We start from the raw sequence: 17,385 nt of genomic DNA, 5'->3' as shown, positions 1-17,385 counted from the left end.
TTATGCCACTACCACCACCATCTCCCAAGTACATTTAGCTGAAACGCTCAGCAGCTTTTTTTTTTTTTTCCTTTTACCAACGCCTTCATATCTCTATCTGGACTCAGGATCCTTAGCTCTTATCTCCCTAGGCTAAGGGATCAGTAAAATACATTCATAGAAAATCTCTCAGCTCTGCCTGTTTAAATGCTACTCTGGGAGGGATTCTTTTATAGTGGCATCAGAAGCAGTTTAATACAGGAAGATACTGTCATGAATTGAGCTCCTGAAACTAGTCCATTCATTTTCAGCAAAGTTTCAAGCATATTCAATCAATTGCTTTTATTGGAACCATGCAGGTATTTTAAAAAATAATCATAACTTACCATTTATGTATAAATGTATTCATTCAGACGTGTTTCTTGTGCCTGCTACAAGCATTAACCTGAGTACTGAGAATCCAGGGGTGGACAAGATAGGCTGGTTCTTTGCTTCCTGGTTCTATATCAGAAAGACATGCTTGCAACCAGTAGGAGTCATGTGAGATTTGCCTGGCCTGAGTCTGTGAGTGGGAAGTTTGTGATTATAATGAGCCAGCCGGCGATGGAGCATGTGACATGGCTCCACTAGTTAGAATCTCAGATAAGAAAGAAGACTCAAGAAATATAGAAGGGGAAATGAAAAGTAGAAGACAGGAGAGGAGAGAGGAGAGGAGAGGAAGGAAGTAGACAGTACAGAAGCTTTGGTTTAGTCCGTAGGTACATGGCTTTCTGTATCTTTCAATAGCTGCATGCCATTTATAATTCTTAAAACATCTGCAGCCTTTTTTGCAAAAGAAGATTTCAAACTATTGAAAGAGTGCAGAAGCAAAAACATTGTGGTTTCACTTAGCTTTTTGTGGATTATGTATTTTTATGTTGTAATTCAAAGGAGTTTCTAGGGAAGTGACTGTTTAAAGTGAAAGTTGATCCCCTTTTTAAAAAAAAAACAACGGCTTAACTGAGGTATAATTGACAGACTGAGAACTGTAGAATTTGATGAGTTTGGACATATGCAAATACCTCTGATACCATCAGCACAATCAAGGTACTAGGCTTATCCAGCACCTCCCAAGATTTCCTTGTGTCCCTCTGTTTTGTTTGTTTCTTTGTGGTAGAAACACTTACCATGAAGTCTATCATCTTAATGAATTTTGAAGTGCACAATACCATGTTATTAATTACAGGCATTATGTTGTACAGCAGACTTCTAAAACTTATTCATCTAGCATAACTGAAACTTTATACACATTGAACAACAACTACACAATTCCCCAATAACTACCATAGTATTCGCTACTGCATGAGTTTGACTATTTTAGATGCTTCAGGTAAGTCGAGTAAACCCTTGAAAAATCTCCAATACATTACAGGGAATAAAACAGCCAAGAGATAAACCCATTGGAATGAATCAACAGATGGATGAAATAGAATAAAATAGACTAAAACAGGAAAGCGTGAGCAGTTGATATTTTTCATTTTCAAATACAGCAAATAACTCTGAAAGTAAATATAATGGATATAATTTTAAATATTCAACTATATTATAATTGAAATGAATTAACAGGTGACTTTATTGTACTCTCAGGGACTGAAATTTACTGGAATCATTTTAAGAAGAGAAGAAACACTGACATCTTCCTAGAAAGGAATTTGAAGAAATAAAGCACCATGGATCTAACTTATATTCCTGAGGACTTATCCAGTTGTCCCAATTTTGGAAATAAATCTTGTCCTCCCACCAACCGCCATTTTCATGTCCGAGTAATGATGTACTCAATTATGATCGGGGCCATGTTCATCACTATTTTTGGAAACTTGGTTATAATCATTTCCATATCTCATTTCAAGCAGCTTCACTCTCCCACAAATTTTCTGATCCTCTCCATGGCAGCCACTGACTTTCTGCTGGGTTTGGTCATCATGCCATACAGCATGGTGCGATCAGTGGAGAGCTGCTGGTATTTTGGAGATGGCTTTTGTAAATTCCACACGAGCTTTGACATGATGCTAAGCCTGGCCTCCATTTTCCACCTCTGTTCCATCGCTATTGATCGATTTTATGCTGTGTGTTACCCTCTACACTACACGACCACAATGACCACCTCCATGATAAAGCAGCTGCTGGCATTTTGCTGGTCAGCCCCTGCTCTTTTTTCTTTCGGTTTAGTTCTATCCAAGGCCAATGTTTCTGGTATGCAGAGCTATGAGAATCTTGTTGCTTGCTTCAATTTCTGTGCACTTACTTTCAACAAATTCTGGGGGACAATATTGTTCACTACATGTTTTTTTACTCCTGGCTCCATTATGGTTGGTATTTATAGCAAAATCTTTATTGTTTCGAAACGACATGCTCGAGTTATCAGCAATATGCCTGAAAATATGAAAGGGGAACTGAAAAAAAACTTCTCTAAGAAAAAGGATCGGAAAGCAGCTAAGACCTTGGGCATAGTAATGGGTGTGTTTCTAGCTTGTTGGTTGCCTTGTTTTCTTGCTGTTTTGATTGACCCATATCTAGAGTACTCTACTCCCATAATAGTACTTGATCTTTTAGTGTGGCTTGGGTACTTCAACTCCACTTGCAACCCACTCATTCATGGCTTTTTTTATCCATGGTTTCGGAAAGCTCTTAAGTATATAGTGTCAGGAAAAATATTTAGCTCCCACTCAAAAAGTGCAAATCTGTTTCCTGAAGCACATTAATAAAAAAGCCATTACAGAAGTAAATAGAGTATTGAAAATGAGACTTATTATTTTGACCAGAAGCATGTATCTTACATCCCCAGATCATTGCAAATATTATTCTATTAAATTTCAGTAGTCCTAGATCCAAGTATAATTTAATAATATAATTTAAATATATAGGCTCAACTTATGTCTTGAAGCATAATACTCAATAAGGACTATTCCCCTGATCACAGTTTTTAGTCCCTGTACTTGTTGGCAGAAAAGAATATGTGCACAATAACTGTATAATTGGTAGCCAATGAGTATTTTTATGTTTACTAAAGAATATTTACTAATCCAACCTGACTGGTGGTCTTGAAGTGAACATTTTAGGCTTTGTCCAGGAAGAGATACTAGGTTATGAGAAGCACTGCTGGGATCCTTCTTCCTTAGAGTCTTACAAGACCCTGGACATGACTCTATCATGTCTCTCTCTTCACAGATGAATATATTAAAATTGACTTGCCCCCTTTCAGTAGTGACAGATAATTAACATCTAGCGGTTCTTCTGCTATATTTGGCTTCCTCTCAGTTCCTGCTTTTAAAAGTCTTATTTGTTTCTCTGCTTCTGAACTATTCTTTACTCTAAAAACTGCATGGGGTGTGTGTGTGTGTATGTTAGAGAAAAAAATTATTCAAGACACATGTTAAAGACTGTAAGGCAGACTATATTCAAGGGAAGCTTCTGCAGTAGGATTTTGTAGTAAGGGAGAAAGATTACACTCAACTTCAACAAGGTCAAGTGAAGGTTTATATCCAAGGAAGTGGGTTGTGGGTAGTGGATGGAAAATTACTAAGAGGAAACATCAGGGTTAAGGAAGATTCTTGCTATACTGACCTCATCAGAATTCTTGCTGAAGGCAGTCCAGAGTGATAAGATAGTGAAGCTGGTCAGACACCAATGGTGGGGGATTTTTGCTAACCTGACTTAGCAGGACTCTTGCTCAATCTAGATTCTATCAGGGCAAAGAGGGAAGCCCAAGTTTGGTCTAGTCAAGCAGAGGAATCATAGGACCTTGATTAAAGTTTGGTTAAAGCAGAGAGTCTTTGTGTGTCTGTGTGTATTTGTGTTTGTGTCCATAAGCTTTTCATGGATGCAGAATTAGGGATTTTCAAAGTGGGGAGGGAGCAGTATAGGGGAGACCAGCTTTGGTGTGTGGAACATTGATTGGCATGTGCTTATTAGACTGTAGATATAAATCTATCTGAATATAAATGGGATAATCTATTAGAATAGACTTAGCTAGCCATATGAAATACATAGCTATGAAGATGTAGGAAAACTGTCTGTATTCACAGAGGTAGGTACTGAGTACTCAATAAAGGATATGAATATTTACTTAGAATTGATCCTTAACACATGCCTCCCCTCCCACCATGCTAGCTACTGTTCTTGCCTCCTGTTTCACGGCTTTCCAATCTACTCTGTACGGTTAACCGAAGTTGACACTTTCCTCTTGAATATCTTACATGTTTTCTATGCTAGATCCCTTCTGTGAGCTCTACTCTTCTCCATGCACTCTGTGTAGGAAGCACAGATTAGGATTAGGATTTAGGTGCTTTCTTGCGCTGGGGTGTCTGATGGATGGCATTTTACCTACAGGAGATCTGAGGGTGGAAAGGGGGGAATCAGGGTACTTAACCCAGGCCACCTCTCTGCCAAATTGCCCTTGGACTGGCTGTGTCCTCCAGGAAAGGCCACGCGGAGTCCATCTCCATATTGCCATCTTCTGGAACTTGGCCAACCACCCTCGCCCCCTGTGAATTTAGGCCCGGCCTTGGTGGTGGTTCCCCACTACTGCTGCTCCTGGGTGCTGGCATTTTCTTCCTGGTTTCTTTAAACGCTGCCCACATTTTTGTAAATAGTGCTTTTATTAAACTCTCCCCAATCATCCAGGTTGACTGTGCCATCTGCTTCTCGCTGGACACAGGATGAATGTAGTTTTTCATTGCTCTGAGATAAAGTTTTGAAACTCTCCCCAAAGGCATCAAGTCTGTACAAGCTCAACTTGGCCTTTCTTTGTATTTCTACATTTAGTCACTCCTCTGGAGTCTACCTTTCTCCGAAGGAATCATTGGCCCCCAATAAGTCATCCCCCCACCTTTGCCCTACCTGGGGACTACTTGCCCTCCTCCTCCACTTGGCAATCTTCTTTTTCTTTTGAAGATCAGTTGTCAGTTTAAGATTTCTGGTGTCCTCTTTGTGTATAAAAAAGATTATGTGAGGTAATTTTGGCTTTTAGAATTAATATTTCATTTAGAAAATAATATTGAAGAATGTACCTCTTCTTTTGAAACTTACTTAACTTATAACTTTTATTGAACTTTAACTTATGAACAGAATATAAGTATTCTACACTTGGTAAATTTTAACAATGTCTTTTAAGGTGCACTTAGAGCCTAGGTGATTGAATCCTCTTAATATTTTATTTGCTTTTACCAAATTAAAATTTTAAGCTCCCTTTTTGATAATTTAATTGTCAGCCATACATAAAACATTCCCCAGTACATAAATAACTCTTGTAAATTTAATGACTTACTTACAAATATGGTAAATTTAAAATTCTTAACAATTACAATACCATTTATAAACTTAGCAAACTTTACTTGTTTCTTTCAACTAAAAATCATGGCTAAATCAATAATTTAATAACATATTTTCAGTGGGAATCACAAAGCTATTGTGGTAAATGTTAAATTCCCTTAAACATTACACATACTGAAAATGACAAATATGCAAAGATTACTTTTAAACTGAACACAAACTTTATTAATAGTATGTTTCATTTGCTTCATCTATCTGGGAAGAAATTTCTAGAGAGAAGTTTTGTAACTGCAGATGAGCATGTAAAGAAAACAATATTTTCCAATCATTCCCATTCATTTTGTGAAGAAAATCCTCAGAGGCTATAAAGTTAATTTTTACTAGTTAATTTAAACATAGATAATTTGATTCTATTTTTTATAAATCCTTAAGCTTTGATGCCCTCTAAGCTTTGGGTATTTAAATATAACAATTTTGTGGTCCTGATGGATGATAAAATTATCTTCATAAACTGCTTGAAGCTTGGTGTTTTAGACTATGGTGCACTGACGAGGACACCTTCCCCCAGTGATTATGAAAATACCCACATGAGGATGGAAGTTTTCCCTTTTCATTTGGTTGTTTTGAAACATAGTTCTCAATGTCTTTTGTTTGGGCTCAGAAAATTATAGACCGAAAGCACTGCAGTGTGAATGCATGTCACTGACCTGCACATGGCAGCAAAAGGAAAAGATAGAAATTAGTCAAATTTTCACAGGAATTAAAGAACTCACTGTTTGGAAGCACCTAGCATTTGGTAATAAGTATAGTGAACATTTGTTGGATTTTAATGAAATTTTCTCCTTGCCTCCTTCCTTCCTCACTCCCACCTTTCCCCTCCCCCTTTCATTCTTCTCCACCCTGGCCTTGTGTGAGGCTATTCCATGCTGTCCCTTTGAAGTCATGGATAAGATAGCACAAAACTGATTCGTTCTCCCAGAGCCAATTCTCTAGTGACTCGATGTAACGTTTCTGCTGACAGCACACTGAATTTGTTAAAGAACACACCTGTCAAAAGCAAGACACAGGTAATGCAGCCTCAGGAGGATGTATTTTGTGTATAAATACTGACAACAACACAGCCTGCCATAAGCCAACCAATAAGATCCCAGGCCCAAGTGCCTTTTCTGGGGGGAAATCAGCAGGGAAGAGAATGGTGACTCCGGTAACGCTCATTTGCATGGTAAGAAACCTCAGCACAACAAAGGAATCACCTTTCAGTGATTTTAGCTCCAAATTACCGAAAGGACCAAATTCTGATAAACCAAATGAGACTATCTTAAGAGATGGGAAAGATCAGATGAATTTATGTGTTTATTTATGATTTATTTATTTATTTATTTATTTAATGTTGAAAGGAACTAAACTTAAAATACTAATCTTTAAAAACAAATCTGGATCATTTAAAAAAATCACTAAAATTCTAAGGAGTCAATGATAGAAAGACCCACAACAGATCTTTCTTACATCTAATTTACAAGTAATCTCTCTTACCTAGGAAATTATTGTTAGAGTGAGACATAGCAAAGCAGGATAAAAATCATTGTTTTCAGAGAAACAGTCTCAGAGGTGACATGTTTGAGCTACGTTACCAATAAGAGGAGAAAAATCATCCCTGTTAAGGCAAGTATAATGAGTTCTTTCTTAATTTCTTGCCACTTTATTTGCAATATACTATTGAGCTTGTTAGATATTTTCTTTCTTATCTGAGGAAAACATATATGCATTCCTAGAATTGTAGGTATTTAATACTTGAGGAAAAATTATATAATTTCTTTTTCATTTTTTCCTTGAAATTCTGAGGAACTTTTACATTTTTAAAATCATTATTTCAGAGTCCTTGTGTCTGTTTATCTATCCTGTAATTTTTTTCTCTGAGAGAATGAAATTTGAACTAAAAAATAATGTGATTTTTGCTCCTCTCCAGTATTGCTAGCAAATGTTTCTTTTTACCTCCTGGTAAATTAACAATTTTCTGTGCTTTCATTAGGTCATTGTTTGCAGTGTTGTCATTAATTTGATCCTTTGCTGAAATGTTATTGATAAAAAGAAAAAAGGCATAGCAACAATGCCCCATGATAAAGGTGAGATGTCATAGAGGGTTTAATTTTATGTTATTAAAAAATTACTGTCTTTTCTGGAAGCAAATCTTAAATGGAAAGGAATCTCTATTTTGTTAAGTTTTAAATAACAAACAAAATCCCAAGCACTTAATGTCATGACAATTTCCTTTTTTTAAAAAAAGCGGTAGACCAGCAGTCATATTTGCATTTACTTACTTATTTTGTAATTTTTGGCTAAGAGCTTAAGCTAAAGGCTTAATTATCTTCAGCATTACCTTAACAAAATCTTCCATGTGATAACTTTTTTTTTAAATCATTTTTATTTTTTTTTAATTTTTTTAATTTTTTTTAATTTTTTAAGCTCTTTATTGGAATATAATTGCTTTACACTATTGTACCAGTTTATGAGGTACACCAGAGTCAATCAGCTGTATTTATACACATATCTCCATATTCCCGCCCTCCCGCGACTCCCCCCCCACCCTCCCCATCCCGGCCCTCTAAGGCATCACCCATCATGGAGTTGATCTCCCTTTGTTATCATGTAATAACTTTTTAAATAAATGTGTCTTATTCTATCCTTTTGTCTTAATCCAATACTTAAATGTTTAAATATTTCTCTAATATACATAACCATTCATCAGAAACATGAAATAATACTATTAATTTCTAGCAGCTGTTTCATAACATCTTCCAAAAAATAAAATAAAATAAATAAAATTCACTTTACAAACCTGGGAAGTTAAATTCTATCCATCCTTTCAGGGATTAGGTTTTCAAAAATGAAACTTAAAACTCCAAAAATTATACCACAAAGTACTGAAGAGTATACTCTTTTGTAATAGGAATGCTATGTCTACAGATATACAGTAACAAATGCATAAGTTATTTTGTGGTAATTGCTAGCTATCTTTCAAGATAATTTTTAAAAGAATTAAGGAAAAAAATTTAATTCACGAAAGTAAAGAAGATAAAAAGCAGAATGAAGTTAATTTATTAAAGAAGGTGATTAGGTGTTTAAGATTTCATTATATTCAGTATCTCAGAGCTTAGGAACCAAAGTGATCAGTAGTCAGATGGTTTGTGTTGTGTGTTCCAAAGTGGATACTCTGCAGTTTCTAAAGCAGTTGAATAGGTCTTTGTCCCTCTTACATTTTACTCTTAATGTTTTGGTTTCCCAAGTTCAACTCAATTGCATACTATTTGTTTGGTCCAATTAAAATGTATCTTAAGAAAAATACTAATCTGAGGAATTAAATCACTATACCCAGACCAAATAAATTGTGCCATACTGTTAAGATTTCAAATAATACACACTGGAAAAAATTGCTGAGCTATGTTAGCAAATACCATAAATATAATTTTCAAAGGTACGTGTATCCTCATAAATATCTTTTCCAAGTAAATCTGGCACGGATGTGCTTGTGGGTTCATTTTCCCAATGAACCAGTGAGTTTTAATCTCTTCTCGGGCCAAAGTCCATTCTCCAACCCGGCCTCAGATCTCACTAATGCTCATCATTGGTCATCAGAGTTACACACCCAGTCCTAGCACTGGAAAAACAAATCAAACCCATGTCATACTCTGGATGAGTCAGTCCCGTTATTGTCACGTTTTAAGGACAACAGCATAAATTATATACAGTGACAGCTTAAACAATGAGCTCCCTATATGTCAAATTTGTTGCCAACATGAGACTTAAAATCTGTGAACAGGATGACCTCAACTTGAATTTGAGTTCATGAATGAATGTGGCTGCCGAATGAAAGGTGATAACTCACAAGAATTACACAATCTATCATTTGAGGTATTTTCCCTGTTTTTGAGGTGATTCCTGTATAACCTTATAGGCTTTAGCATATTTTTAGTTTATGTATATTGTTCTAAATTCTAAATCTATATTGTTCACATTGGAGAGAAAAATGTGTCCTTGAAGAGTGGCAGGATCCAAACATTTGCAAATATCTACAAGAGAAATTTAAAAAAAAAAGAAGAAGCACAATCTTTAGATCACAATTATTTTTTAAGCTGAACATTAAATAATAGTTCCCCAGGAGGGGATTTATCCAGCAAATTGATTAATACAAGCAGGAGAGGGAAAATTCTTGATCTGTCTACAGATTCAGAATCCTGGGTAAGGGCTACACATTAGTACAATCAGAATATGCATTTACCTGGATTACTTAGGTGGTTTTAACTGGGTTATTTAGATGTTGGATGACAATGTTCATTCAGTTGTATTTAGTCCCTTCTTATTCAAGGGATGCTCCTTAGACTAACAGCATTGGCATCTCCCAAGAGCTGGTGAGAAATGCAAATTCTCAGCCCCCACCTCAGAATTAGAATCTGTGTTTTGAAAAGATGTCTAGGTGATTCATGTGCACATTAAAGTTGGGAAGCAGTGCTTCTGGTCAGTAGGGAGTTCATCCCTGGATTGAAAATGTGCTAGCTGGGTGTTGCACATCCCATGATTTTTATTATATTTTCCTCTATCTTTCACAGGAAAGAGAGGAGCACAGTCTTTTTGCAAAAGACTCATAGTACCCACAAGACAAAGACAATGAATTCACCGGACTTTTGGAATCCCTCAGAAGTACAATTTTGCTTTGCTCTGGTGAACAATTCATGCCCTAGAAATGTGAGGTCTGGGCTGAGTGCCTGTGCCATGTACATCATCATGATCAGTGCTATAGTGATGACCATGCTGGGCAACCTGGTGGTGATCACTTCTGTCGCCCACTTCAAGCAGCTCCACTCCCCAACCAACTTCCTGATCCTCTCCATGGCCACCACTGACTTCTTGCTGAGCTGTGTGGTCATGCCCTTCAGTATGATAAGGTCCGTTGAGTCCTGCTGGTATTTTGGAGATCTCTTTTGCAAAGTCCACACCTGCTGTGACATTATGCTTTGTACCACCTCCATTTTTCACCTCTGCTTCATCTCGGTGGACCGTTACTATGCTGTTTGTGACCCTTTACATTATGTCAGTAAAATTACCATCCCTGTCATAGGGGTCTTTCTACTCATCAGTTGGTCTATTCCCACCTTTTTTGCCTTTGGCCTGGTATTCTCAGAATTAAACATAATTGGCAGAGAAGACTTTGTTGCAGCCATTGACTGTACAGGTTTATGTGTGTTGATATTTAACAAGCTCTGGGGGGTGCTGGCCTCCTTGATAGCCTTCTTTCTCCCTGGGACGGTAATGGTGGGGATTTATACACGTATTTTCACAGTAGCCAGGAAGCATGCTAAGCAAATTGGCATGGATTCTATGATGAAAGAGATTGGGTCAGAAAGCAAAATGAAGGCATCATTCAAAAAAGAAAGCAAGGCCACTAAGACTTTAAGCATAGTCATGGGAGTATTTGTGTTGTGCTGGCTGCCCTTTTTTATCTTGACGATCACAGACCCTTTTGTTAATTTCACAACTCCTGAAGATTTGTACAATGTCTTTCTCTGGTTAGGTTATTTCAATTCTGCTTTCAATCCCATCATATATGGCATGTTTTATCCTTGGTTTCGCAAGGCATTGAGGATGATTGTCTCAGGAGTGATCTTCCGCCCTGACTCTTCCACCCTAAGCGTATTTCCTGCACGTGCTTAGGCAATGTCTCCCATTCTCTAAAATCCTTTCCTGCTAGGGAATCTTGGATGCTCTTTCCCCTCAAAAGGTAGGGGTGTGGATTGACTAGATAAAGTTATTCTTCCAGTTGGTGTAGTAGACACCTAAGAGGAATCAATAGATCTAGCCTTCTGGGTATACCAGAATTACCAAAGTGGTCAATTTCTAGGGTTCTGGGGAAGGCATCTCCAGTAAAAAGATACTGTCTCCCAAGACTAGCTGATTCCTGAATTTCCAAAATTAGAGATTTAGAATTTCCTTCCTTTGGCATAAGTCAGATGGGGAGCGTCTCCTTTTTCTTCTTATAAACATCAGAAGTGATGACACAGTTGGTCTTCACACTCATCATAGCCATGTAGCGTTTATCTAAATCTTTCCTGAGATTATTGTTACATTTTAGGGGGCTGGGGAGAGCTTGAGAACACTGGGAGGCTGAATTACAGAACAGGTGAGTGACATGGAAAGGGAGAAGGAAACAGTTGTAGTTACTTCCAATTTTATTGATTCTGACTTAAATCTCTTCAAAAAGAATTGATGTGACGTTTGCAATAGTTTGATAAAATTAGACTGTCATTAAATGAGAAGAACGGATGAAGAAAGATTTTAGAAATGTATTCTTTCTCGCAACATATGCGTTTGATCTATATAGCCACGTGGCCTACATGTACACAAACAGGGGCTGTGCACATCTTTTTGGCTACGTGTGTGCACACTACTCACCCAGATTAAGCTTCACTCACAGATTGAGGTTCTTTCCCTCCCCCAGCGTTTTAGATAATATTTATTGCCTCAATGACTGTCTCTTCTCTGTGTCCTTTTGTCTTTCTGTTCCTTCTCCTACCCCAGAAACCTATTTCACCAAATTGTGTCCTTTACAATCTTCTTTTCATCCTTCACACTGTCTCTCTAACCCAGTGGTCCTCAACCAGGGACAGTTTTGCCTCTTGAGTGCATTTGGCAATGTCTGGAAGCATTTTTGGTTGTTACAATAAGGGAGGGAATTCTACTGACATTTAGAGGGTAGAGGTAAAGGACGCTGCTAAACATCCTACAATGCACAGAACATCCCCCCACCACAAAGAATTATCTGGCCCCAATCTTCAATAGTGCTGTGGTTGAGAAATCCTGCTCTAATCTTATCTAACCTCACAGCTTCAGTTACTACCTCTGTATAGATTCCTCTCAAATGTATTCAGACCTTTCATTTCCAGCAAATTTGAGATCCTCATTTCTTACTACCAGGGGAGGATCTTTTTGGATGCCCCAACATCTCTGACATCTTCCTTCTATGTGTCCCCCACTGCCCTAAAACTGTCTCTTCTGCCTCCTGGTTTGTACTGGGGTTGGGTGTGCACAAATGTGTTGGTTTCTCGTGTAGACTAGAAGCTTCTTGTGTGCAAGACTCTTTACTTTCTTCATCTTAGTATTCCACAGTAACTGGCATAGTTCCTTTCCCATGAAAATCCCTGGACACGTTCACTGGATAACTAAAACGTAGAAACTTTGAGGAAAATGGGAGGGTGTTACTCAAATTCACAGAAAGAAACAACGATAAAACAAAGGATATTGGACAGTGGGGGCTCGTTTCCTTGGGAGGGAAGATGGAGCAAAAGCCTACTTGTGAAGAAGAAATTGAACTGAATTTAATTCCTGTTCTAATGGGCTTTGGTTGTACATGGACAATGTTGTGCTGGGAAACGTGGGGACGGGGCCAGCAGACACACACAGTGGAAAGTGACGGACCAACTCAGAAAGAGTTACAACATTCAGACTGCAGCTTTCATGCTCATAGAGTGAACTTCCTGAGGATAGAAATTAGGTCTCGCCTTTCCTAATGCTTCACTAGTGCAAGTGCTTTATAGAAAGGTTTGGCTGTGCAGAAATATTGTTCACTATTCTATGTATTAACAGAGGGAGATTTTTTTTTTAATGTAAGTCCTGATAGAAGGACTCTTCCAGCTCAAACAGAACATATCCACAAACTTAGAATCTGTTTACATGTGGATGGAGCGATGTATTCCCCAACCTTAGCCTATTTTTGCAGAAAGTAAGGTTGTTTTTTGTAACAATAACAATAAGTCACTGGTAGGTTGCAAAGAGAAAACTTGTTCCCTTTAGCATGGATTTTAATTGTAAGTGTATTTTATTGTAGTAATTCTTACAGTAATATCAGAATATTTGGTTAACCCAACTCCCTCCATTCTCTGACGACCAAATGACGTCACACTTCTGTGTAGGACAACTAATTCTAAGGTTTCTAATATTCATGCACATAAATCCTAAATGCTTTTGTGAAACTTTTTGCTTTTTTTGAATCTACCCTTTGAGTCTATCTATTGGGAAACTGCTCATTACTTTAAAACACCTTTAATAACCTCTCTATGCAGTTGGGAATTCCGAGTACCCTCTTGATCTTCGTGTTCTGTTGAACATTCATAGCTTCCCAAGGTCAGTACTTGTAATTTGATCATTTGAATACAGAATATTTAGGCCCTGAGATGTTTCAGCAAATTACCATTATCACAGGACAGTATTTGAAATCAAAATCGGGCATTAAGACGCTTAGCAGAATATTGGTTATTCTCTTCTGACTGCAGTAATGTAGTCCTTCAGGAGGAGATTTCCTCTGCCCTTGATTCTGAAGGCAACATTCAAAGTACTCCTTGCTTCTGAAAAATCAAAGGAACAGGAAGCGTGTCTCAAACTTCAGGCCAAGTTAAACCTCCTTCCAGGGCCTGATGGGGCAACGGACCCCCTTATGATGACAGGAGCATTTCACAGTTTGCTCTCCATCATGAGCCTCCCTTCCTCTTTGCGAATTCGGCACAGATGTTTGGATGCTAAATCTGAGCCACTGAATAGGCAGGGCAGCCATTCATTCAGCATATACTCATTTTCCTCTTTGATCCTCAAAATCACATAAAATGTGTTCCTTAACATCAAAGAACTGGGGTCTGAGGTCATGGGGCAGTCCTTTTCGTAGACCAGCATTTTCTTTTGCCCACTAGGAGCAGAGCTAAATAGTGGAGAAATGAAGGAGCAGGTACAAACTTCTGCTGCAGTCATAGTCATTTCTTGCCTCAATAGAAGACTTTTGCAATTTCCAAAGGGTGTCCATGAACATTCACTCAATTATTTCTCAAAACAGGCTTCACACGCTCTTCCCAGGCTAGTTCAAGGAAAAGTGAGTCTTTATTCCTAATCCAAAATCTTTTATCCAGGACTCATCTAGGAAGAACAGGGTAACCATTTTCTCAGGAGCATGGTGACTGCCATGGCCACTTCGTTCTCTACATTAAAAGCTGCTTGACATAGGCAGAACACTCTATGACATACATTAAAGCAAGATCCTTTTTGACCCACCTCCTAGAAGAATGGAAATAAAATCAAGAATAAACAAATGGGACCTCATGAAACCCTCAGAATGGGAGACAATAGTTGCCTATGAAACAACGGACAAAGGATTAACCTCCAAAATATACAAGCAGCTCATGAAGCTTAACACCAAAAAAGCAAATAACCCAATCCACAAATGGGAGGAAGACCTGAACAGACATTTCTCCAAAGAAGACATACAGATGGCCAACAAACACATAAAAAGATGCCCAACATCACTCATCATCAGAGAAATGCAGGTCAAAGCCGCAGTGAGGTATCACCTCACACCGATCAGAATGGCCATCATCACAAAGTCTGGAAACAACAAATGTTGGAGAGGGTGTGGAGAAAAGGGGACTCTCCTGCACTGTTGGTGGGAATGTAAGTTGGTACAGCCACTATGGAAAACAGTTTGGAGGTTCCTTAAAAAACTAAAAATAGAACTACCATATGATCCAGTAATCCCACTACGGGGCATATACCCAGAGAATACCATAATCCCAAAAGAAACATGTACCATCATGTTTATTGCAGCACTCTTTACAATAGCCAGGACATGGAAGCAACCGAAATGCCCATCAACAAATGAATGGGTAAAGATGTGGCATATATATACAATGGAATATTACTCAGCTATAAAAAGGGATGAGATGGAGCTATATGTCATGAGGTGGATAGACCTACAGTCTGTCATACAGAGTGAAGTGAGTCAGAAAGAGAAGGACAAATATTGTATGCTAACTCACATATACGGAATCTAAAAATGATACTGATGAACTCAGTGACAAGAACAAAGACGCAGATGCAGAGAATGGACTGGAGAACTTGAGGTTTGGGGGGGCAGGGGGTGAAGGGGAAGCTGAGACGAAGCGAGAGAGTAGCACAGACATATATATACTACCAACTGTAAAATAGATAGCCAGTGGGAAGTTGTTGTATAACAAAGGGAGTCCAACTCGAGGATGGAAGATGCCTTAGAGGACTGGGACGGGGAGGGTGGGGGGGACTCGAGGGAGGGTGGAGGGGGAGTCGAGGGAGGGAGGGAGTATGGGGATATGTGTATAAAAACAGATGATTGAACTTGGTGTACCCTCCAAAAAATAATAAATAAATAAATAAAATTAAAAGCTGCTTGGTTCATTAAAAATTTATTGAGCATCTACTGCCATATACTATTTGCTGCTCTGAGTGATTGTGGTTCTGAGATGAATAAAACAAATCCTGGCTTTAAGATGCTTATGGCCCCTAGCTACTCAATTACACTGCAAGAAGCTATGGGAGTATGGAGGAGGAAACTTTAGCCAGGTTTGGAATTTCAGAGAAGACTGCCTGCATCTTAGGCCAAAGATTCTGTCATCAGGTTCAGTAAAGGACCCACGTCCAACCACTGATGTGGGACTGCAAAGTCAGAACTTGTAGAGAAGCTGTTGCCTCTGGTTAGCTACTGCCTCAGTGGGTCCTTCCCAGGAATTCGGTGGTTGAATTGGGGGTACCATTGGTCAGCAGTGCCAGGATGCAGGAGTGAGGCCAAGCTGGAACCTGTCATGTACATCTGCCTGTCCACCAATGAATCCGCCTGCAAACACCAGCCGAATAATGACGGCAGCTTCATTTCTGCTTTCCAAATATTTCCAAAGTTCCTCTAACTTGGAATCATATACGTGAAGAGACTCTGGGAAATGCAGTTCTCAGGCTGGCAGAGCACAACTCATCACAGGGAATAAAACAAGCAAAAGAAACAGCAGGATATCTGTGTGGGAATAGAATCAGTTCAGCCACACAATGTGGGGAGATGAGACTGCAAGGATGTGGGGAGCGAACTGGGAGCAGCTTCTGTGCCGGCTGAGAGGCTGGACTTCACCCATTAGGTGAGGGGGAGGCATTGAAATAGATCAAAATTTCCGTTACTAGATTTTAACTGTTTCCTCCCTATCAAATTATAATGTTTTGGTTTTAATAGACATAGGAATGAAGGGATGCAAATTAAAGACAATTCAGTATAAATATTATATACAACATAACACCACCTCTCCAGGATTATTGCCTAGCTAGGAAGTGGATACGTATAAACTGATAGCCGCTTCTGTCTCTCATTACACACTAGTCAAAATAATCCATGTGGATTCTTGAATCACCTTTGCCATACCAGACATGGCTTATTTAGAGGAAGAGGAATGGGAGAAAAGATTAGAACTAGAAGCTAGTCCTGGACAGTCTGTCTTGTGGTCTCACTTCAAGAGAAATTATGGGATCAATACTTCATAGAAATGGCCTACACTTGCCCCTAAGTCTGTATTGAATAGGCCAAGTTTATTTCTTTTTTTTCTAATGTGCATTGTTTTAGAGGTAACAGTGTATTCAAATGATAGTTGAACTGCCAGTTCTCAAGACAAATTGATTGTATATCTTCTTGTGCTTGTCTTTTACATTTCAGTCCTTCACCCCAAAACCATGCTTTCAAAATCTAATCTTGCTTCTTAAAGATTCCTCTTCCCTTTCTTGCTCAGTTAGCAAGGACCTGGGACACTCAGCAGAAGCTATTTGCGGACAAAAGGAAATGAAATTGTTGCAAAGATGGAAAGTTTTGCATCTTTTTGAAGCGTGACATAGTAGAGATGGCATGGGTTTAATAGGACAGACCAAGTCCCAGCTCAGCTAATTACTCAAAGAGTGACCTTTGCCTTCACTTCCTAATCTAGAAAATGAGAGCATATACATTCTCCGTTTTGAGGATCAGTGGGCATTGCAAACAAGAGATATTCAATAAATTCTTATAATTTTTCTCTTAAAGATTTTTAAACACCATTTCTTTAAGTGGAGGGATTTTTCCATAAGTACTTTTAAAGGTGCAATAAAAATTATAAAGACTTAATAGTTCTTCTAAAATATATAAGGAGTGATTGGGTTAACAGATGTCTTCACATGTGAGTTTCGCTAAAGTTTATTTTTTAAACACACATTGGTAGGACACATAATCCAGTCTTTGGGAACTGG

The 17,385-nt window shown here is 38.4% G+C and overlaps 1 protein-coding gene across 1 annotated transcript; it reads left to right on the top strand.

The window, feature by feature from the left end:
* The first annotated feature begins 1,688 nt into the window (after positions 1–1,688).
* On the top strand, positions 1,689–2,720 carry LOC130855923 (trace amine-associated receptor 3). The gene has a single exon (XM_057740007.1). It carries the CDS (start codon positions 1,689–1,691, stop codon positions 2,718–2,720), a length of 1,032 nt encoding a protein of 343 aa, XP_057595990.1.
* Positions 2,721–17,385: the final 14,665 nt, after the last annotated feature.

This window comes from Hippopotamus amphibius, chromosome 6, assembly GCF_030028045.1.
Source record: "Hippopotamus amphibius kiboko isolate mHipAmp2 chromosome 6, mHipAmp2.hap2, whole genome shotgun sequence".
NCBI lineage: Eukaryota > Metazoa > Chordata > Mammalia > Artiodactyla > Hippopotamidae > Hippopotamus > Hippopotamus amphibius.
The sequence above is the reverse complement of the archived record's forward strand: the minus strand, read 5'-3'. Positions and strand labels throughout refer to the sequence as shown.

Coding starts and splice junctions, on each gene's coding strand:
- LOC130855923 (XM_057740007.1), top strand. CDS start 1,689: ATGGATCTAACTTATATTCCTGAGGACTTATCCAGTTGTCCCAATTTT.